Source organism: Lactuca saligna, chromosome 1 (genome assembly GCF_052625555.1).
Source record: "Lactuca saligna cultivar CGN05327 chromosome 1, ASM5262555v1, whole genome shotgun sequence".
In the NCBI taxonomy this organism is placed as follows: domain Eukaryota; kingdom Viridiplantae; phylum Streptophyta; class Magnoliopsida; order Asterales; family Asteraceae; genus Lactuca; species Lactuca saligna.
This window is the reverse complement of record NC_136417.1, coordinates 9,247,979-9,271,874: the sequence shown is the minus strand read 5'-3', so window position 1 is coordinate 9,271,874 and position 23,896 is coordinate 9,247,979. Positions and strand designations below refer to the sequence as shown.

General features: G+C 36.4%; 2 protein-coding genes across 6 annotated transcripts; both read right to left on the bottom strand.

Annotated features, from left to right (window-relative positions):
• Nucleotides 1-3,862: 3,862 nt before the first annotated feature.
• On the bottom strand, nt 3,863-5,975 carry LBD27 (LOB domain-containing protein 27). The gene is made up of 3 exons (XM_078996473.1): nt 4,734-5,975; nt 4,556-4,634; nt 3,863-4,213 (listed from the first exon to the last, which is right to left on the bottom strand). Exons 1-3 carry the CDS (start codon nt 5,600-5,602, stop codon nt 4,175-4,177), a joined length of 987 nt encoding a protein of 328 aa, XP_078852599.1. The 5' UTR covers nt 5,603-5,975; the 3' UTR covers nt 3,863-4,174.
• A 1,672-nt stretch (nt 5,976-7,647) lies between these two features.
• On the bottom strand, nt 7,648-14,621 carry LOC145048824 (uncharacterized). Of its 5 annotated transcripts, none has more exons than XM_078997478.1 (13): nt 11,974-14,621; nt 11,766-11,900; nt 11,512-11,676; nt 11,175-11,423; nt 10,865-11,060; nt 10,274-10,387; nt 9,773-9,906; nt 9,271-9,486; nt 8,911-9,186; nt 8,682-8,829; nt 8,456-8,589; nt 8,280-8,366; nt 7,648-8,193 (listed from the first exon to the last, which is right to left on the bottom strand). In XM_078997478.1, exons 1-13 carry the CDS (start codon nt 14,374-14,376, stop codon nt 8,107-8,109), a joined length of 4,344 nt encoding a protein of 1,447 aa, XP_078853604.1. In that variant the 5' UTR covers nt 14,377-14,621; the 3' UTR covers nt 7,648-8,106. The 5 variants fall into 5 exon arrangements, 4 of the variants coding, with proteins under 4 accessions (XP_078853604.1, XP_078812766.1, XP_078853740.1 ...); XM_078956640.1 differs by having other exon boundaries at nt 10,274-10,372; XM_078997614.1 differs by having other exon boundaries at nt 10,865-11,045.
• Between the last annotated feature and the right edge of the window lie 9,275 nt (nt 14,622-23,896).

Here is a 23,896-nt window from a genome sequence, read left to right as displayed (position 1 = left end):
ATATATATATAGAGAGAGAGAGAGAGAGAAAGAGAGAGAAAGAGAGAGAGAGAGAGAGAGAGAGAGAAAAGAGATTTAGGGTTTCATATGTATGATGGAGACTGATGGAGAGCAAACCCTAGCCTCCTCATTCCTTTAAATAAGGAGCAAAACCCAGAAAATAGGGTTTCTTATTTGCCATCTGCCACGTCGTGGCTTATACTACCATGTCGTAGCGTCTTAAATGAAAAACACGGGCTGACCTTGACTTGCCACGTCGTGGTGCCTCCTCACCATATCGTGGCGATCCTATAAAATGGAAATTTTGAAAAATATAAAGTACCATGGGATCCGAATGTTACAATTTGGTCCTTGTTGGATTAAAAAAGACAATTTTGCCTTTTTCATTTCTTTATTTTCCTTTTTTATTTATAATTTATTACATTAATAAGGGAACTGACTAGTACACAACAAAATTTCTCCATACACATCAATTTCTGCTTTAAAATGTTGTATTGTACAATAGGGTTGGCAATTCTTGACATGACCCGCGACACGACACGAAATAAATGGGTTTGGGTTGAGTTTTTCAACCCGCCAACCCGCCAACCTGCCAACCCGTTTATTAAATGGGTCATATATGGGTTTCTCAAAAAATAAACGGGTTGACCCGCCAACCCGTTTATATACTCAATAAAAAAATTATTTTATTTTTAAATGTATTTATATATCAAGTATTAATATTTAATAAGTATTATATAATATATACCATTGATTCATAGACCATTTGACTATTTTGACATTTTGACTCGTGGTGGATGGTCTAAGGTCGTAGGTCGTCACCTTTAAGGCTAAGTCTGTAACATGTTTCTATAAATGTTTTTAACTTTCATTTGGATGTTTAAGACTTAAATGTCTAAAATTTAGACTCACGAACCCAAATCTAACCCACGAACCCACCAACCTGTGAACCCGTATAAATAAATGGGTTGGTGGGTCATATATGGGTTTATGTTCCAAACCCGCCAACCCGTGACCTGTATATTTAAATGGGTCGTGTTTGGGTTGGCATATTTTGATCCGACAACCCGCCAACCCGAACACGACACGATTGTCAGGCCTATTGTACAACTATATTAAGCATAAAATATTATGTACAGACAAAAATTGTTGAGTGTACAAATTACTTCCCCTTTAATAAATAATAAATAAAGAAACTTACCCACCCCTTTCCTACACTCACCCATTGTACCCTTCCTTTCTTTTTTCCTTTCTTTTTTCTTTCACAAACACATTAAATAACACCCTAAAAAAACCCACATCTCCATTGTCTTCTTTACCACCTCACGTGCAATAGTTTAATCCTCATATTTCACCAAAATTTATGTATTGCTTCACTTTCACTAAATCAAGAATTCAAAGATTAACAAAAAGGAAATCTTTATAACATATCAATTTTTATCCATATCATACAACCAATCGATAAAGTATCTACGATTATCAGGAGAGTAAGAAGATCTAGCAGTGTCCCTTCCATTAACAACCAAAAAAAAAAAAAAAAAAAACCCACACTAATTCTGCCATCCCTTCTTTTTCTTCTTTTTCTTCTTCTTCTTCTTCTTCTTGTTTCTCACTTGCACGCACCGTTTTTGAGTTCCAGTTGGCAAAATTTTCATTTTCTCCATTAGTGCCGCCATCATCATCACTACTTCTTTGAATCGGAACCCTAACCTTTGGTTCAACACGGACATGCGTAAGGGATTCCATATATGTTGTTCATCATCGATAATAGACACGATTACGGCTCCATCTTCATTCAAGAACATATCAGACTATCTATTACCAACAAGTTGTCACAACCCCAAACCCATTTTTTCAACACCATTGGACAACCACCATCAAAGAAATCAGGGCTCTTAAGAAGAAAGGGGTGATGAACAACATAAATCGAAGCATATCTCCACGGACAATCGAAGTTTATATGGGTTCAATAAACACATTGAAAAAATGAAGAAAAAAACACTAACACACTCGAAAAAGACAAAAATGTTGTAAACCCGGTTGAAACAAAATAAACTTGTGTATGTTTTCTTTCTGATTTGCAGGTTGTGTTTAAGATTGCGGTGGTGGATGGTGGGAATGGTGATGTGAAAAAGGTGTTGTTTATTGGTGAACTGTAACAAATATGAGGTTGTATGTGGTGTGTCTATGGTGATAATATGACGGACATGTGGGAAGAAGAAGATGATGGAGTAATTGGGTTTTTTGGTCTTGGGATGTATGTGTGTGTGTGTGTGAGAGAGAGAGAATACCGATAGGGGTGAGATGGGGGTCTAACTTTTTTGTTTTTATTTCGTAAAGTATTAAAATAAATAACAAACAGAAAACAAAAATAAAATTAAAAGGGTAAATTGGTAATTTCAAGTTTATTTAAACTAAAATCATGAAAAATTCTTAGTTTTGGACATTTTTGGAAAGTTTTTGGATCATATTTATAGTTTTTAGAATATCATAGGATCAAATTTACAATTTGTGTCTAATATTTTTAATATATTTTTATTTGACTTTATTATTAACGATTTTGACTTAATTACTAGTGGTTTTAACTATGATGCATTTAAAATCCTCAAAAAAATTCAACAAAAAAATATTATCTTTTATGTTTAAATTTAACGTAGTTAACCTAATCTATGGATAGTTTGTTACAAAACCAATTATGGCGGGAGGGAGGCGCCAACTCTTCCTCTCCTTCATATTCATGGGTCATGGCCTCCATATCGCCGGCTCCACGAAGCACTCAATCTTGATTTGATTACGGAACTCCGCCGTGGGTTTGAGTGTTTTTAAACTATCAATCTGCCGCGGAAGACGAGGTTTGCAATTTTACTGCGATTTATGTAAAGTTTCTTCAATCTGTTCATTTTCTCCTAAATTTAATTTCTAACTACTACTCCCTATATTAATCCAGAAATCAGATTTTATATGTTTATTTGGTTAAGATCTTCAATTTCTCTGCGTATGCTTATATTCACTTTTTGAAAAGTCATTAAAGTTCCCGAGGGCATTTTCCTTCTCCAATCTCATGTTGTTCTTATGTCAACAAACAAAAATCCATCATTTGGGCATATCCATTATTTCCACCACATGAATTGCAATGACTGCATGCGTACCATTGTTTTTTTGGTTTTATTATCTTTTTAAGGTTTTGTATCTTATTTTAATATGATATCACATACTTCATTAACTCTTGATGATGATGATGATGATGCTTTCAGGAATACGTACACTTCCTGCAACTATTACGCTGGATATGTAGCAAGTCATGATGGGCTGACATGCAGGTATTATAATGACACTATTTTCTATAGAAGTCCATTTATATGTATTAAATTAGTGGATTAAGTTCAAAGTATAACAACATACTTTTTCATTTGTCCCACTTTGGTCTCTGGGCATTTTTTCATTTGACTCGGTGCAAAAAGAATGACTTAATGTGAAAACTGAAAAGTATGGGAAATGAGGCTTTCCCCATTAAGTCCTACTTTTGCAGATTTGCTCTCATGTCTTTTCCTTTTTTTCCCTTCCATTTCTCCATGTTTTTCATCAAGCACTTATCTGGACCACATTCCACACTTAAGTAAAAATATTTTCTTGGGTTACTTAGAAGTTTACCTCAATTTTGGCCAGTGTTCATTGATTTGATGCCTTTTGTCTGTGGTAGATGTAGGTCATCTGTAAATCATCTTACCTTTTCCTAAATGAACTGTCAAACTGTCTCTCTTCCTGCAAGTTGAATAGTTAACTTAGGCTATGCCCAAACTACTATGAAATTAAAAAGACTTAATCGTTCTTATATTTAAACATACATTAATTTTGGGTCAGATTTTAGTACTACTAATAAGTATTTATCCATCTATTAAGTCGTACATGTACTATATCATCAAAAATGGAACCAATATTTTGATGCTCAAGGAAAAAAGATAACAAATGAAAAGAATAATATTCTGAAAAAACAACTCTCAACTTTGTTCAATGTACGATATACTCCCGAAATAATAAACTAGGAAAAATGTAGAAAAAAAATTGTAGTGAACCACTGCTAATCTATCGCCTTACGATTATATATCTAGTCTGGCTATAGCAAAGTAAAAGAAGGCACTCTTTTTAGCTGTGTACTTTTGTTCTCTCAACTCATCTAAGCAATTGCCTGGTATTCTTGACTCATGATTCCTAACTGCAGATTAAATTCAGAAAAAAAAAAAAAATAGATTTAGTTGTCAAGAATGTTTAACCTCATTAGGTCCCATTTGTTACACAGGACATAACATAACAAATTTTACTGCGGTTGTCATTTGACAAGCATTAGACCGTGACTCAGATTGATGTCAGTAGGACAAATATTGAAGTTTTTTATTCCACCCAAAAAGGTGGGACGGAATTTTTTTTTATCTCTCGTATGTGAAAAAGACGAGAATACCCTCCTCATTCTTATCATAGAAAATAGTCCTATAGAAGGTTTTTTCAGTCCTGTGTAACAACTAACAAACGCAGCTTTAATGGACTAAGATTTATTTACTTGGAGTTCAGCACTTCTTAAGTTACTCCCTGCAACATGCTTAAGAGATTGTGTGGTCTCTTTAGGCGATGATTCCGGACTGTAAATAATTTTAAAAAAAATAATAATAATTAGAAAATGATAACACACATATAAAAAATTCGTTATTAATTAGTACTGAAAAGAGTATATACTATACCTTGAGTCATTAGCCTCCTTAGAATCCATATACGATTGAGTGTCATCAATGGTATCAAAAAACGGATAGATTTCATCATAGTCATGAGTCACTTCATCTTGAATAGTCAACTGCTGTGTGCTATTAACCAATTCAGACTGCAACGTAGACACTACACCTTTTCCACCATCATCATTCTTATTCTCATTCTCATTACAATACGTTTGTTGACCCCAAACAAAAATCATATTCTCCTTCAAATCCATATGAATCCCTGAATTATTATTATTATACCCATCATGCCCATTCCCGTTTCCACTATACGGTGGAATCGGTAACCCCGATGCCAGAACAAATGGTTGTTGTTGTGGTTGCTGGTGTTGGTGGTGACTATCGCCACCACCAACACCTTGGTGTTGGAAAAGGGTAAGTGCCGCCGTGGTGGGGGCGGCACTGTCCGGTTGTTCAACTCCCATTCCGAGTTGCAACCGTTGCGACTCGGGGGAGTCGAGAGGCGACAACACGATCTCGTGTTGTGGTCTCTGGTTTTTATAAAACTCGAGCTGCGATAAAACGGCGTAGAGCTCTTTCTCGGTCTGGCGAATTTGAATCTGAAGCTGAATGACGATCCCGTAGCAACCGTGAACGGGGAATCGGTCGCGCATGTTGGCTTGGTAGATCATGGAACGCATGGCTTCGGTTTTTTGAGAAGGGTCGATTTGATCGAGGACTTTAAGGATGTTTTTGACACCGAATAGTTTGTGTGCGTTTTTGAAGATCTCGGTGTGTTCAGGGCGGAAGTGGGGGGCAAGTGGGCATTCAGGGGTGCATCTTTTTCGTTGGTATTTGCAGGCAGCGCATGCTTGGGTGGTGCCGCCTTTGAGGGTCATAGCCGGGAGCCAAATTTGGGTAAGAAATGGTGAAAAAAGCAAGGAAGTGAGAATTGGAAGGAGTCTGATGTATTGTTTGTATGCATGAGAGGATTTGGTGGAGTTAATGAGACCAAGTAAAAACGAAGAATGCGAATTAAGTGGGAGTTTGTTTGCTTTGCATGTGGAGTTTTGAATTTTGACATGTGGTCAGACTCACTTCAATTCACTGTGGGTCTTGGAGGTTTAAAAATTGAATAATATTACTCTCTTATATAAAAATCTGCAAACATATTTCACTTTCTTCTTAATTTACGGCTTCCATTCAAATAGCATAGTTTAACGTCTTGAAATTTGGAGATTTGTAGTAGATATTATATTCGAATTTCGAATATTTAAGTTTTATATGATCAAGTAAGCATACATGGCAAGGATGTTTTTTTTTTTTTTTTTTTTTTTTTTTCAATTTATAAAATATTATTTAAAAAAAAAAAAAACACGTTATACAACTAACTACTTGAATCTACACATATTGTGTAAGAATAAAATTACGTTACATAGTTATAATCTTGAAAATTTATATGTTATTCAAAATATTTTTATGTTTCTTGTAGGGTGAAATTTAATACAATAAATAATTATATACCAGGATGAAAAATGTAAAAGAACTGCAGACTTAGACTTTTCTTGTGAGTTTCATAATAACATAAAAAAAAAAATAAAAAAAAAAAATAAAAAAAAAAAAAAAAAAAAAAACTTATGGTAACATGTTAAAAGTGCTTTAACTAATTTTATGATAAAACCGTACTATTTTAATAAATTTTTGGGCTTTTGTGTAGGTAACACCTCAAAGTGTTCTATAAATAAACTCCTCATACTTAAATGATTTTAATTACATAAAACTATGAATACTTATCCGATGATAACTGATTATACATAAATCACAAGTGTTATCTTGCATCTAAAAATAAAAATTATAATGATATACTTGACCTTCTTTCCATGCTATTTGTTCGCAAGATCCTATTTGTTTAGTGTAGGCATTGATTAAAGGGGTGTTTGACAAAAATAAATAAATAAATAAATAAAACTTATTGCTTATTTGCTAATTTGCTTATAACTTATTAACTTATAAGCTAATAAGTAAGTGTAAGATAACTTATGAAAAAATGACTTATTAGAAGTTTTCCATCGGAATAAGCAATTTTTCATCCAAACATTTTTTTAAAACACCTTTTTAACTTATAGGGGTTGAAATTTCTAATAAGTTAACAAATTGTTTTAACAAGCTTAGTCAAACACCCTCTAAGAAAATAAGAAATCAACAGTAGAATCACTTTTAACTTTTTAAAAATTAACCACAATTTTTGTTGTCACAAACTACAAAAGTTAGGAAAAAAAACATCTTATGTGACCATATGCAACTAAAGCATAAGATCACAAGGGAATATCATAAGTGTCATGATACTCTGTAATTTGAAATGAACAGATGAAATTTTGATGCTTTATGAGAATGAGACCTTTTGCTGTATGTGATTCTCTATTTCTAGTTGAATGAAAGATTCTTTTAGGCTCTGATATATAAAAAGACTTACGAGATAGGATCAAATCAAATAGATCCCACTTCAAATTGATGTTGGTCTCATGGAGATTACTTTTTACTTGTGAGATCTTAAAATCAAGATTAGGATTTTAAGAATCATACCTCCAACTATAAACGCATTGTGTTCAACAACCAACGACTGCATTCTTGAACTACAAAACCCACAATTGTATTGTTGAACTACAAAACCTACAACTTGTTATCCATCTTTATCATCGATTAAATGCTACTGCATTTAACATGCTAGGTGTTTTAAGCGTCTAAAACAACCATATCAAAGAGTTTTGCCAATTTCCATCTTATTTGGTTTGTTTTACAAGAATTGAAATCAGATATATATATATATATATATATATATATATATATATATATATATATATATATATATATATATATATATATATATATATATATATATATATATAGTAAATAACAGAATAATGGGAAAGAAGAGCACACGGGCTTTCTTCACTTAATTATTTGATTTTAATCACAAGTCCAATAGTACAAGAGTTGAAATGTGAATACATGTTGGGTAACCCAAAACCCGAGTTTTCATCATCTTATCAAAAGTATGATCGATCTATACAGTAGCTCTTTCAAAATTGTAAAAAGCAGAGAGTCTATGGCACATTCATAACTATTGCTTAGCCACTTACATTGACCCATCTTAGTACAATTTACATTTTCTTGTTTTCCAAATTCCAGATCAAAACTTTGCTGGGAAGGCCAATTTCAGTTTCTCCTACAAAATTTCTTTATACTAATACATATAACTAACAGCATCTCTCTTTCTTGTCATGTTTTTTGTGTATGTATCCGTTGGTTTGCTAAAATGCACATACATTGATTGTGTTTGTGTAACTCCACATATCCGTCTATCACCATCAAAAAATGTAATAATGTCTGAATGGTTTGCTATTTAGTGTACAGCTTCATAGAAAAGAACCTGGGGTTGCAGATGTCCTTTTTCACACATTGTAAGGACATCTTCCCACCTTCCAATCACCTACAAAATTCTCATTATTACTTTACTTTACTACACAAGAAAAATAAATAAATAATTGCAGAGTGAATAAATAAATAAATAAATACCTTGACTGTGTTGTCATCATACATCATCCACTGTTGATGATCATGACTGTAGGCAAAGCAATGGTAGTGCTGCCCGTAATAACACACCTAAAACATAGTAGTTTAACAAACTTAACAAGTAAAAGATATATATTTTTAAAAAAAATATATATATATATTTAATGAGCGTAATTTACCACTGAAACTAGACAATGCCTGTTCATGGGATCAAGGCCACGGTAAAGAACACTGATATCAATTTCAGTAGCTAGGGTTGCCAATGTGGCCTTTATATCTTCAACACTTTCACAAGTATTCTGCCATCCAAGCACTACAAAAAACAAAACCTTAGTTAGAAAAAATATGTATATATGGTTTGACTTTGAGTTTGACCATGTGATGACTCATCATCCATCACCTCACCTGTAGTGAAAACATGAGGTGGAGTAGAAAGAATATGATGAATATAGTTAAGCTTCCCACATCCAGCATCCTCAGGATCACAAGCTAACTGATGATTCATCTCAACAAGGTTTAACAGCTCATCAAAGGAGCTCTCTGGACACATAACCTGAATTCACAACAGAAACTTGATAATCATTAAAATTAAATGAAAATTGAAATTAAGGAGATGGATAGAAGCATGGCATGCCTTCATAGTCCTGAGGGCATTGGCATTGATTTGGTGAAAGAAAGTAGTGTATTTCATTCGTCTAGATTCAAACCCACAATTGTAGCAATTCATCTGTTCAAAAATGTCCATTCCAAAAAGAGAATGTGCTGTACACCCACTGTTTGCACATTCCCAACCACCTGCCACATTGCCATTGCTTTCCACTTGTTTCATATCAGAATCAGCAGATATAAATGACTCGTGAAGGCAATGAAATATCACTCCCAATACTTCAGAAGCATCGTTCATTTGAGCCTGTCATATGCACAAATTTAATTGATTGCATTGGGGCTTAACTTTATTTTATTAACAATAAGTTTTACTTTTATCCGTATATACCTCCTGAAAGAAACTACTGTCTGGATACAAATTGCTCAGAGCAATCCTCAGAGAAGTAGGAGCAACAGATTCACCTCTTGTCTCCATTGAAGCCGTATTTAAAGCAATAAAAATTCCGTACAAAGCACATGTCACACATGGATCGCCAACATGGCGATGAGCTGATGTGGACCTTCTCAAAAACTCTTCCCTGAACCTTCTCAAATGCCATAACGACTGCAGTTTAAATTGAAGGAGAAAAAATTAAAAACACCTAAATGCAAGATATAACAACATATTTGTGCTATGTATTACGGAATCAAACTCCCATTCATCTTTTATTACATCATTTTACTTTGAAAGATCTATCTGATTATGGCATTGCACTTCCAATTTTTTTTTTTTTTTCAAAGTAGAATGCTGCCAATTATAATAAACAAATGAATGAAAGTATGTTGGTATTTCTTGCAGTTAATGTTAACCCAATTAAAAAGGTAAGTAAACCAAGTCCTCACATACCAACCTGAATAATGACATTTAAAAAGCAGTTGTATTCACCAGCTTCATTCTTCAGGCCTGTACCATATACATCGCTTGCATTTGCATTTGCCTTGTCAGAGAATACTTCTATAGATGTTACACGAGAGACTTCCCCTTCTGGTATAAGAAATATGTAACATAATTTTCAGATTATATGCAAGTAAGAGCAACATTATTTCTTTGATTTGTTCATTTCTTCCTGTTACAGCATTTTACTTTCAAAAATCTACCTAATTATAGCAATTTAATTGAAACCGAAACCAATTTCCACTGATATAATTGGCTAGATTTTTCAAAACTGCAGTGTCTTGGTAAGAAAAAAAAATTCCAAGTATTATGCTAAAAAAAAAAAAAAAAAGTGAAAGTAGGATGCTGTAATACACAACAAATGACAGTAAGTTGCTATGGATAAATCACTTAAAAATAATCAAAATAACATGATAATCATAGATTCTTCTAGTAGAGATAAGGAAAAAAAAAATACCAAGGCTTTGGCGTACAGCTTTTAAAAGATCAGCTTGGAATCTTTCTTCATCATCCTCTTCTGCTTGCAACTGCCTCAATGTCTTTGTTCCAGTTTCTCCTGAATAAGAACTATCTGTTGTTCAGGCAAAATGAACTCCATTTGATGAGATCATTTCTTCACATAATAAGTTGCAGTAGATAGTAGTAGATTAAATTTTTAATGATAAAAAGTTTAAAAATTTTAAAAACCCTACTCTGTGCTAACTTAAGGTTAGCTAAGCAACCCTGAATCATAAACAGCAACATACTTTCATTTATTTGTGTATTATATCATCCTACTTTCATTTCTTTCTATTGAAGCATCATACTTTCAATGTTTTTTTATTAATCAAGGCATTGTACTTTGAAAAATCTACCAAGTATAGCATTGTACGTTCTTTCTTATTAGGACATTATACATTTATATGGTTCTGTAGATTTTTCAACATATAATGCTATAATAGGAAGAAATGAAAGTAGAAGTACATTGCTATTATTATGCTAAGTAAACCGAGAAAGTTGCAGCTTTGAGACAAGAACAATGGGTGTTAAAATAACAAGAGACACTTACTGTTATCATCTTCAACACCCTTTATGAGCAGAATTTGTCCAACTTCAACATTTTCCTTCTCCAACAACACAGGTTGCTGCTTCCCATCAATTAATTTGGTGGCATTTTTGTGGCGCCTACTTTTTCTTCCTGTTTTCTGATCAAAAAGCAAAACCGCATCTTCTGCAATCCCTTCATTATTCTGTTTCAGAGGTTCCTATTAAAGCAGAATTTTATTATCCTTGAGCATTCACATGCAATTATCACAACTCGTAGTTGTATCTAACATGAGAAAAAGGCAACAATAACATGCACCCACTTCAATACTCACCTGCCTTGAAGATCTTAACTCATTGTCTGCATGATTATTTTTGAGTTGCTCTGCAAGATGCTTTTGTTTTGCCTCATTCTCAATCCGTCTTTGGTATTCCAAAGTTTCTTCAAGCTTTCTTTCCTCAGCTTCAAGCTCAATTTTTCTACGCATTGCTTCATCTTTCAGTTGGTTAAAAGCATCTTCATTTTCATCAACAGTTTCTGCATTCTCATGGGCTAAAATATGTAGCTCACTATTGTTTATAGCCTGCAAACATAACAGGATTATTAGGAAGCATTCCAATCCATTGTCTTATAGAACATTAGAACATAAGCAACACTCATTTGTTTCGAACCTTAGCATCCTTTATTTTTCTGGAATCCCTGTTCTTTCTTTTATCTTTTAGCTTATCATTAACAGTCCCCTTTTTAGAATCTAGAGCAAGTTCTGCTAGAAAAGCTTCTCTTGCAGCATCCGACTTCTCTGTGGCATCTTTCTCTGCTAAATCTTCTAGGAGTGCCTAAAGAAAAGTCAAAATAGGGGAAAAAAGATCTCATTTTAAAGGGGAATGCATGGTAACAGTCAATAGAAACTGATAAATATACGAACCCGCAAGAAAGACTTTACTAGAGGCACGACTATGAGACCAAAATCATGGACAGATGCAGGACTGAGCTTAGATTCCAACTGCTGCATTCCAGTTACAGTTCGCATGATTCTTGCATCAATTTTGCTGAGCTGTATCTTCAAAAAAGTAAGATGAAGTATAGATACTACAAATAAATATAAAATATACATCTCCATAAATCAAACTAACCTCAATCGACAACTGTTCTTTCTGCTTCTGGATTGCAACTTCTATACAAGAATCCACTTGATGCAGATAGTCATCTTCACCAGATTCCAAGTCACATAGATGAGAATTCACAAACCCAAACTGGTTAACATTCAAAGATTCAGCTTCTTTTAAAACATTTGCCAAGGCATCCACCTCAAATTTGTTGACAGGTGGCATGGCATCATCGCAGCTCACCATAAGCTCTTCATGTCGCTTCCTCAAAACAAATTCATAACTTTGTCGTGTAGATTCTGTAGAGTATTCCCTTTTCTTACCTTCCTCTAGACAGAGATCTTCCACTTGCTGCAAAGCTTCTTCATAGCTTGCATGCTCTAACTTTCTTTCACATAACGCATGGAGATGATTAAATTCCTTTTCAAGCATCTGTAGAGTCTCCGTTCCTTGATGCACTCTCTCCTCTCTAGACCGCATCCAGAATGTCAACTGTTCCCCACTTGTGGGACCCGAAAATATCCATGACAATAAAGAATCATCATCATATACCAACCCATTTTCAGAGCCAAGGCTAGTAAGAAGACACGGCTCTAACAAGAGACATGATCTATCTTCACTGAATACTATCTTTTCAGTCATTTCAATCACACGGGTGGACCTATTCAAGTCTTCCACAAGATTACCTTTCTCTGAATACCTACTTAGTCCACAAGAATGAGATATCTCTTGCAAGAATTTGAGCACTTTCCTAAGTTCAGTTGCTCCCAGAAAGCATATGCAAATGGGTGATTGATCCACACCACAATTAATAAGCCGAGAATGTAGCTCATCCACTGCAAAGTGTATAACCTTAGTAAGATGACTAGCTGCAAGGTATTTATGTTTAATAAGCAACTGGAATGAGGAATGAATTTTTTCAAGTAGCTTTGTCCGCTCAATATCTTCAGCAAGTGGCCAGCTGTCAGGATGTAAATATGGTCTATCATCAAAGCTAGCAGCTAATGAACCTGATTGCATTTCGACCATATTGATCGCAGCATTGATATCAAGTGCTTTCCAAGGGAATGTTAGAAGCATTTCAGTCCACTCATTGTCTACACTTGGAGGCAACATTTCCTGCAAATTGGGCAATAAGCTACCCATGTGTTCACTTATAACATGCTGCATGTGCAGTTCAGGATCTGGAAATTTCTCGTTGCATCTGCAGCACATCCAAAATTTCCAACTATTATTAGCTTCCCCGAAGGACAAAGCTTCGGAAATGACTTCATAAGCCGATCCATCTTTTAGTGATCTAAAATGAGCCTTAAGATCTGATACACTAATCTTGAACAAGTCTTTCTTTGAATCCAAGTTCATGGACTTCCAAAAAGGATGAACACAATCCTTTCTCTCAGCAGATGTTGCATTCTTTTTCACCTTTGCACTCTTCCTCCGTTCACCCACACGCTGGCTAGATCCAGAAGAAAGTTCTGAACTCTTATCTCCATCAGTTTGGGATTGAGATGACTCTAACTTCTGTTGCAACAGCCTTGCTGCAGCAACTTTTACTTCAATCTCTTTCTTACGTTCTTCGTCTGTCTTATTTGCTTTCTTAATTTCATTTGGCCTTCTGGCTTGCACTAACCTTACATCCATGGGGTCATCCGGAACCCTCCTAAGAGGAATGAGCCTAAACTTTTCCTCCCCATTTCCTAGATTCTTCATCCAAGACGAAATTGAAGCAATGTTGGACTTCTGAACCAATGACCGGAGTTCATTCTGTACATGCCCAATCCTTGCATCAGCAGACAAAATCTTCTGCTGGCTCTCATCCTGTAAACTCTCCTTTCCTGGATCTACAGGATTCTCAACAGCCAAAGCACGCTCACACTCTTGCACCACCTCTTCATAATCTTTCCCTTCATTAGCTGATTCATACAACAAATTTGCATAAAAATGTGCAAACTCAATTGAACTTGGTGACAACATCACTGCCTTTTTAGCCGAATCAATTGCATTCTTCAAATGCCGCTGCTTTGCATTGGGATCATCAATAATGGAAGCAACCTTAACACAGATGGTTCCTTGCACCCTATGAATCAGCGCCAACTGATTCGAATTCTCATGTTTTCCACACATCTCCTTCATCAAGCGTAGGGCTTTTTTATGGTTCCCCCGTCTGAGTGCAGTTAAGGCTTTCTCACACTCGACTTTCACAGTAGAGTAACTATCCGATTCAATCGCTAAAGGAACATCAGTTTTTCGTTGTACTATTTGAACAGTCGACGAATGCACACCTAAATTATGTCCCGTAGAGAGTGAACTAGCCTCAACACCATCGCTGCTGTCGTTACCGATTGGAAACGACGGCGGGGCTGGAGGAGTATTAACAGCAGCTGTCGCCGCTTTGGAGCGAGTGGCAACGTTCCGCTTCTTATGCCCCATGTATATACGTGTAGATACGTATATAGCAGTTCAATTCAAAGAAAATCCCACCCCTAGTTTCATATCCACAGATGCATAGAGATAGGATACAGATATGGAGAGAGAAAGATGGACTTACTTCAAATGAGCTAGAAAAAAACGGCAAGAGTTCGAGTTCAAATCTCGAGGTTTCCAGCGACGGTGGTGGTTGGTGGTGTTGCAGCTCACCGTTCGGCGTCTTGGGTATGAAGAGACGGATTCGCATTTTCTCTCTCTTTTATATATCAATCACTCTGTATAAAATTTCCCCTTTGAACTGTAGACCAATTTCTCGATTTGACGCCTCGAGATTTATGTTTTGTCAATTTACCTCCCTAAACTTATAATAATAATCTATCAAACACACTATTAATCAATTATATGCGTAAAAATGGTCCAACTGATGCTCATTCGTCAAATTCCGGCAAAAGATTATGACATCGCATCATACTTTTTATGATCGTAATTAGATAAGTCCTTTCTATAAATAGATGAGAAGCTAAAAAAAAAAAAGTAATCTACAAGAGTAGTTGAGGAAAACCACTCATCATATGAGATGATGGATGTAAACCACCAACATTATCATTGTCGTACTTAAGATGAAAGTTCCCATTTTGGGTCAATGATCAACACCTCATTAAAATCAACTTCATGTAAAGGTTGATTCTTATATTAATCAATCCATTTTGCCTATTGATTTATTTGAAAACTATCATCTCAACTAGAGGGGTCTTCTTAAAGTCTTTTTTTTCTCTTCTTCCTCCAAATATATTGTTTTCAAATGATTTGCATGGTGATACGTGTAGAGAACTAGAAAAGTAAGTAATGTTGGAATTTATTTTTTGTATTTTTTTTCATTTCTAATTTCTTGTTAGTTTTATAAAAATTAAATCCTTCATTTGTTTCTAGTGCAAAAAGCTCATGCAAAGATTATATATTTTACTTCAAATATTTGAACATAATGTGTTACTTGGTTAATTTTTCCAAAATCTTTATTTTTGTAAAGTTCATAATCAATCTAATAATTAATCTCATAATTGATCCTCAACGTTAATTGAATGTAATATAATAAAAATAAAGTAAAATTTAGAATATCTTTATATAGCAACAACACGGCCGATCAAGAAAATTACTAATTTGTTAAAACATTTTTATAATATTTCTTAAATAACTAACATCAGGACCTAATTAAGCATGTTAATTACTTGTCAATAATTTATGCAATAGCTGTAACATCCATAAAACTCATGACAATTTTAAACTTTTAAAACAACCCAAAAATCATCGATGTTTACAAATAATTTTCAAAATAGGTTCAATATCAAAGTAATTCCAAAATCATGAAACAAAACATGAGGAGGTGTACGATCACAAACTACTGAATGTCACTCCTCAGCATCTCATGGTACCTCGCCTTCTTCATCTCCTCATCTGTCATATACTACAAAACCAACAATGCCCACTCTCGGAACATCGTGGTGATCTCTGCCACTGTCTCAGTAATCTGAAGAAGGTCCTAAAACTCCTTCGTCGGCTGTTTCACCTCAATCACTAGTGCAAACTTAGCTCAAAACCTAGTAATAAAATCATCCCATGTCATCGAATCAACAGCCTCATCACCAACGGAGTGCCCAACCTCCTCCCAACAGTCTCGAGCTTTGTCTTTCAAAAGACATAAAGCAAGTCTGAACTTTTCCCTATCGGGAGAACTGATAGTGCGGAAGGCGTTAGTAACATCCGTTAACCAATGCCTACTCGCAATCGGGTTCTTCTCCCCATAGTAATCCGGAGCCCCACATGCTCATAACTCCCTAAAGGTCAGTGAACATATCCTAATCAAAGCCACCATCTCAGAACGGAAACAGTGCAAATGCTCCTCCAACACCTCCATGATACTTTCCTTAAACGTACCAAAGATTACATGAGTCTACTCAAGTATATTGCGGGTAATATCAGATGAAATGAACTCACGTGTCTGATCATCCAACTACTCGGCTCCAGAACCTAAGCTTGAGCCCTCACCAGCACCAGAACCACCCATCGGTCTACCTCGAAGAGTCACCATACTAAAAAATAGACAATATAAACCATCATAATACACATCAATGTGTGTGTGTGTGTGTGTGTGTGTATATATATAGTGAGAGAGAGAGTCAAGATCAAATAAGAAGGAAATTTTTGGTAGGAAGGTAAAAAGTTTTTTTTCTACATATTTTTTTCGCGAACAAACAAAATGAATCATTAGATGATTCATTTGTAAGATGATTCACAAGAAAAAATTCTCAAAAAACATCTAGATTATTCATTTATATAATGATTTTGTTGTTATTCACTAAAATTGTCATAAAAGTGAATTTTTTCTTAATTTACTTAAAAATGAATCATAAAGATGTTTTTTTGAGAATTTTTTCTTGTGAATCATCTTACAAATGAATCATCTAGTGATTCATTTTTTTTGTTCGTCAAAAAAACTATGTAGAACAAAAATTTCTTACCTTCTTACCAAAAAAAAATTCTTACCGGATATATATATATATATATATATATATATATATATATATATATATATATATATATCGAGGAGTCTCATACTCTACAAGCTCCTTGGATTCATCGTAGTTCTCCTTGACTCGAGTACGGATCCTCTGCTTCCAGTAGTACGTGCCCATACTACCTTCCACATCTATCCATACTTTCGTTAAGGATCATTTTTAATCCTCCAAGTCACTCATTATCCACACAAATAATCCTCTACTTGACAAGGCTCCCAACACTAAATCCTTTCCTAGTTTTTCCTAGGTCAACCACCACACCACTCTCCGCCATCAGCTGCAGAAGGAACTCCTACGAGCAACCTCTAACTAGCTCATGAATACAATTACATATTACTGGCACCAAATGATTTTTCGAATGAAAGGTCTCACACTACAACGGTTGGACTCAAAAATGGAGCTGCACAACATAGTTAAAACCTAATCTTCTAAAATTATTTAGTTTCTGTAATATGTAACTTAACATATTTGTTTACTAGTTAGCTGAAGTTAGTGATAATTCCTAAAAAGCACAAAGCAAGCAACATTTGAGCATCGAGTAATCGGAATCAAGCATAACCTAATCAGGCCATCCTATCACTGACTGATCAATACTAGCATGAAAGTTCCTCGACTATCTAAAGGAATGTGGGATTGTCTCACAATTGACACCTCCCAGGACACCGCAGTTGAATGGTGTGGCTGAGAGGCGCAATCGAACCTTGTTGGACATGGTTCGTTCCATGATGAGTCGAGCTTCGCTACCAATCTCATTCTGGGGCTATGCCTTAGAGACTGCCGCCCATATCCTTAATCTAGTCCCTACAAAGAAAGTTGCCAAAACTCCTCACGAGATGTGGACTGGTAAAGTACCTAAACTAGACCACATCAAGATTTAGGGATGCGAGGCTTTCGTGAGACGCGAGACTCATGATAAGCTCGAACCCCGAAGCGAGAGGTGTATTTTCATCGGCTACCCACAGCAATCCTTTGGTTACCTCTTCTACAGACCTAGTGACAATGTGGTCTTTGTAGCAAGAAGAGGAGTCTTTCGAGAAAGAGAGTTTATAAGCCAAGGAGACAGTGGGAGGCAAGTTGATCTTGAAGAAATTCAAGAGTCAAGTGGTGAAGGAACTTCAAACTCTAGCCCTCAACTTGAGGAGGAAACTCCTGTTGAGCCAATTGACGAATCTGTACCTCTGAGGCGTTCCACGAGAGTTAGGAGTGCACCTGAGCATTACTATGGATTCCATATTACTGCAGAAGGTGAGACACTTATTAGTGATGAGACACTAGTAAGTCAAGATGACCCTAACAGCTACGAGGAAGCCATGGCAGGCCCCGAGTCTGCTAAATGGAAAGAGGCTATGGATAGCGAGATACAATCCATGTATGACAATCAAGTTTGGAACTTGGTTGAGAATGTACCAGGTCGTAAGACTGTAGGGTGCAAATGGGTCTTCAAAAAGAAGACCGACATGGATGGTAAAGTACACACTTATAAGGCTAGACTGGTTGCAAAGGGCTTCTCTCAAATTCCTGGAGTGGACTATGATGAGACCTTTTCTCCGGTAGCCAAGATTAAGTCTATTCGGGTTCTGTTAGCCATAGCCGCATTTCATGACTATGAAATTTGGCAAATGGATGTCAAAACCGCTTTCCTTAATGGAAAGTTGGCTGAAGATGTTTACATGAGTCAGCCAGAGGGTTTTGTCAGTAACGAGTACCCTAATAGAGTGTGTAAGCTTGAGAAATCCATTTATGGATTAAAGCAAGCACCTCGCAGATGGAATCTTTGCTTTGATGAAAAGGTCAAGGAATTTGGCTTTTCTAGGAGTGAAGATGAATCTTGTGTATATGTCAAGGCTAGTGGGAGTATAGTTAGCTTTTTGGTATTGTATGTGGATGGCATACTACTCATAGGAAACGAAATTCCAACCTTGCAGGAAGTAAAGTCCTGGCTTGGAAAGTGTTTCGCTATGAAGGACCTTGGTGAAGCTGCCTATATTTTAGGGATAAGGATCTTGAGAGATCGGAGTAAAAGACTAATTGGACTTAGTCAAAGTACCTACTTGGAGAAGATTCTGAAGAGATTCAGAATGCAAGACTCCAAGAAAGGAGAGTTGCCCATCCAGAGTAGCGCCAAGCTGAGTAAGACACAAAGCCCTAGCACTGAGGCTGAGATAGCAGAAATGAGTCGAATACCTTATGCTTCGGCTGTAGGCTCGATCATGTATGCTATGACGTGTACTCGACCTGATGTAGCCTTTGCCTTGAGCATGGTTAGCAAGTTTCAGGGGAACCCTGGCAAGGCACACTGGATTGCGGTAAAGAATATTCTCAAGTACCTACGAAGGACTAAGGACTGGGTCCTTACCCTCGGTGGGAGTGATGACTTGAGAGTTGTAGGGTATAGTGATGCTAGCTTCCAGACTGATAGGGATAACTTCCGCTCTCAGTCAGGCTGGGTCTTTACCCTAAATGGAGGAGCAATTTCTTGGAAGAGTTCCAAGCAAGAGACAGTGGCAGATTCTACTTGTGAATCAGAGTATATTGCAGCTAGCGAAGCGGCAAAGGAGGCGTTATGGCTGAGGAACTTCATTGGAGACCTTGGAGTTGTACCAGCTATTAAAGAGCCGATGGAAATTTTCTGTGATAGTGAAAGTGTTGTTGCCTTAGCCAAGGAACCAAGGGATCACGGGAGATCCAGACACATCGACAGAAAATACCATTTCATCAGACATCGGATCGAAGAAGGACTCCTCGTGGCAAAGAGGGTATCATCAGATGAGAATCCGGCAGATCCCCTCACGAAGGGACTGACTCAGGTTAAGCATCTCCAGCATGCTCGGAGCATAGGGCTGAAGGATGATATTAGATTTAGTAGTTAGATAATCTCTAAATTTGTAAAGTGTAATTGACATTTGATGATGAATAAAAGTGTTTTATTTATGAGTAAAGTGTTGCTATCTCTTGTCGATCGTTTACTATATTTCTTTTGCATGTTTTGACTTCCAGAATAATTCTGTTTGGTATAACATATTATTCAAACCTCCACAGTCGGTCATATGTCGGAAGTAGGTATGAATCAAGACTGTCATGTTTGGTTGTAGAGGTCTGGGACAAGGCTACAACAATCATGAGTGCTCATAAGCTCTGAGCATTGGACTCAACCCACGCTCACTGGAATCACTTCATGGAATTCTATCTCGAGTGATCGTGAGACGGTAATATCATATAAGTCTTTAAACCTAGAGATATGATTTGTTACTTACAAGTTGGTTAGGCATTGATTGTACGAAAAACGCATTGGTAACTCGATGTTATAAAATCGTGCTCTTATGTGTAATTCAATGAGTAGTAGAACAAACATATGAGTCGAAGTTTATCTGTTCCTTCTTGGATTAGAAGCTGATATCTGGGCCCCTCGATGATTTTGTTTTGACCTATGTACCGGGCCCGGTCAGAACTAAATTGATGTGTTCAATAAAGTTCTTTGTCAAACAAATCGGAAATCGGGAAACAAATGTTGGACAATAAGTAAGACATTGTTCCATGTATTTGTCCGACTGATATCTAGAACAGAGGATTATATGATCACTTATCTTAAATGGCGTACCATCATCTTCTCAAGTTTCGAGAAACCTTGTAAAGAGCTACGATTGCCGATCGGTTCCTGAAGTCATACTTGCAGTAATAGTTACTAGACTTATCCAAGTGGGAGACTGTTGGATAAGGTGTCTAAGTCCATAACTATTTCTGGTATGTACTTGACCCAACCCGGCATGGTCCATTTGGGTTGCATGGCACCATGCAATTGGATAGACTAAATGAGAGAAATAACGCTTGGAGATTATTAATATATTATAAGTTCTAATATATTAATAATATTATTTGATTAGTTTGATCAAGAATTAATTTAGAATTAATTAAGTGATCAAAAGATAACTAATTAAATATATGGGTTGATTAAGTAAATCATCCATATCTTGTATAGTGGGCTAAAAGGCTCCATGGATCATCAAGTTGGGTTCCACCCATAGGATGCTCCATGGATGCTCCATGGGAGTTACAAACCCATGGGTCATGGAAATGAAGAGTCATGACACATTAGGGTTTAACCCTAGATGTGTCAACACTATATAAGTAATATGATCTCCTCCCAAATCGGATACATACTAAGAAATAGAGGGCTTGGCCGATTTTGTGAAGTGAGTATTCTCTCATAAGTTCTTCCAAGAGCATTTGGTGTTGTGTGAAGCATTTGAGGCATCACACTTGGGGTGCTAGGCTCACAAGGTTTCAAGGAACACAAGCAACAACAAGGTAAGTTATTCTATCTATACGTTATGTTAAAATTGTTCCCCATGTATGCTAGATAGGAATATAACCTTGGAATTCAACTTTGCATGACAAATTAGACAAACATAGATCCAAGGTTATTAGGGTTGCATGTACACTTAGGAAGTGTTAGAATGCTCAAAACCCATCAGTTGGAGCATTGGTTAGTCCAAACGACATAACCAAGAACTCATAGTGTCCATATCTTGTTCTGAATGTAGTCTTCTCAATATCCTGCTCTCTCACCTTTAGCTGATGATATCCTGACCTAAGATCGATCTTCGAGAAATAAATCGAACCTTGTAGCTGGTCGAACAGGTCATCAATCCTTGGCAATGGGTACTTTTTCTTTATTATTGCCTTATTCAACTCTCTGTAGTCTATGCACATCCTCATGCTTCCATCTTTCTTCTTGACGAATAACATCACATCTCCCTAGGGTGATGAACTAGGTCTAATGAAACCGTTGTCCAACAATTCCTGAAGTTGCGTCATAAGCTCCTTCATCTTCATTGGTTCTAATCGATATGATGCTTTTGCTATTGGAGTTGTTCCTTGTAACAAGTCTATTTGAAACTCCACTTATCTATCAGGGGGAAATCCAGGAAGATTTTCGGGAAAGACTTCTGGATAGTCACACACCACTGGTATGATTTGCATTTCCTTCTTCTTTTTCTTAGCATCGATCATGAATTCCAAGTATGATGTGCATCCTTTAGACAAACATTTTCTGGCCTTCATCAGGGAAATGATTACAGAATTCACTCTGCGCTTGTCTCCGTATACCCTAAATGACTCTTTTCCATGTGGCTTTACCCTCACTATCTTTTCCTTGCATAATATCTCGGAAACATTGGCGCTAAGCCAATCCATCCCAGTATAATGTTGAAACCATTCAACTTAATGGGTAACAACTCCTCGCGGAATTCGTTTCCGTTCAAGTTGATGACAATATTCTTAATGCAATCGCTAATAGGTATGAATTTGCCACTAGCAACTTTACAATTAGGGCATCATCAAGTTTTTCAATAGGCAATGCTAGTCTTCCACCAAATTTATGTGATATAAATGAGTAATTTGCTCTGGAATCAAACAATAAATTGGCAGGCAATCCATTTACTAGAAAGGTACCTGAAGCGACATCCGCTGCATCCTTTGCAACTTCCAATGTCATCTAGAAAGCTCTCACCTTTGTCTTTGGTGGGCGATTGGGCCTTGCTTCCTATTTCTTATTCGATCAGTCCCTTAAAATGTGGCCTTCTTCGTCGCACCCATTACATACTTTCTTATTGAAGGTTCATTAATTGGCATAATGCCCAGGCTTTCCACATTTATAACAACTGACCTCCTCACCACATTTCCCAACATGTTTCTTTTTACATTTGTCACACCATTTTGCTTCGGCTCCTCCTCTAAATTTCCTCGAACCAGACTTCGAGAACTTGCTCTTCTTGTTGGAACCTGAAGTTCCTTCAAACTTTCTCTTCTCGCCAACTTCAACCTTGTTGGCGGCTCTTCCCTTGATCATATCTGTTGGGTTTTAGTATACTACAACATCCTATAGTGCACATACAACCCTAAAAGCTTTGGATCTATGTTTTCTAGAATTATAGATGCAATATTGTTTCCAAAGCTTGAAGCCTACAACTAATATACAGTTGATATAAACAACATATAATTGAGTTATAGAGTTACCTCTTTGTTGTAGCTTGTAGTTTTGGACTTTAAGAACTTAGTGCCCCAAATGTTGCACCTCAAACGGTTCATAACACACCTAGGACAAAGGAGAACTTGAGAGAAAGGCTACTTGCATACAAAAATAACTACCACTCTTCTTGGAATGTATGGGGGCGATTTTGGTGACTAATGGGTTCCTTTTATAGTGTCTCAAGGTCTAGGGTTACATTCATGCAAACCCTAATGCCCATGACTTTTCATATTACTTAGGCTCCATGGGTTAAACCTCCATGGACTATCCATGGACTACCATATTGGTTTAGCCCATCCTAAATAACCACTAGCCCGCACTCATGCATAGCTTAATGGGACTTATCACATAAAGTTGGCAACTTTACACTCATGCATAGCTTAATGGGACCCAAAGGCTCAACACAAGCTTAATAAAGATCTTAATACATGCATGGATCAAAATACTCCATAAAGTTGGCATTTTCATGAACATGGGGACTGAATGGAGCTAAGATCTAACATCCATTGCTCTTGGAGTACATCAAAACCTCACCTTTAACACAAAAGACTCAAAAGTGCACAAAATACACAATAAACTAGATCTAACATATATGATCATCAAGGTGTGAGCTTTTTACCTCAAAAGGTTGCAAATAAGAAGGTGATCCTGGATCTACTAGCCCAAGCTACTCCTCTAAGTGTTTATCATCTTCTTCTCCTTCACAAATCACCAACAAACACTCTTTCAAGCTCAAACTCACCAAATCACTATAGGGTTTTGATTTCGTGGTAAAGGGAGGTGTAGACTGGTCTAAAATGTCAAAGAGATGAGTTTAATTCGTTTAAATAGGGCACAAACCCTAAAAATCAGGGTTTGTACGAGCCTTATGTATGCTATGCATACTCCACATATGCCTCGCGTACTTGGGTGGAGTCCTCGA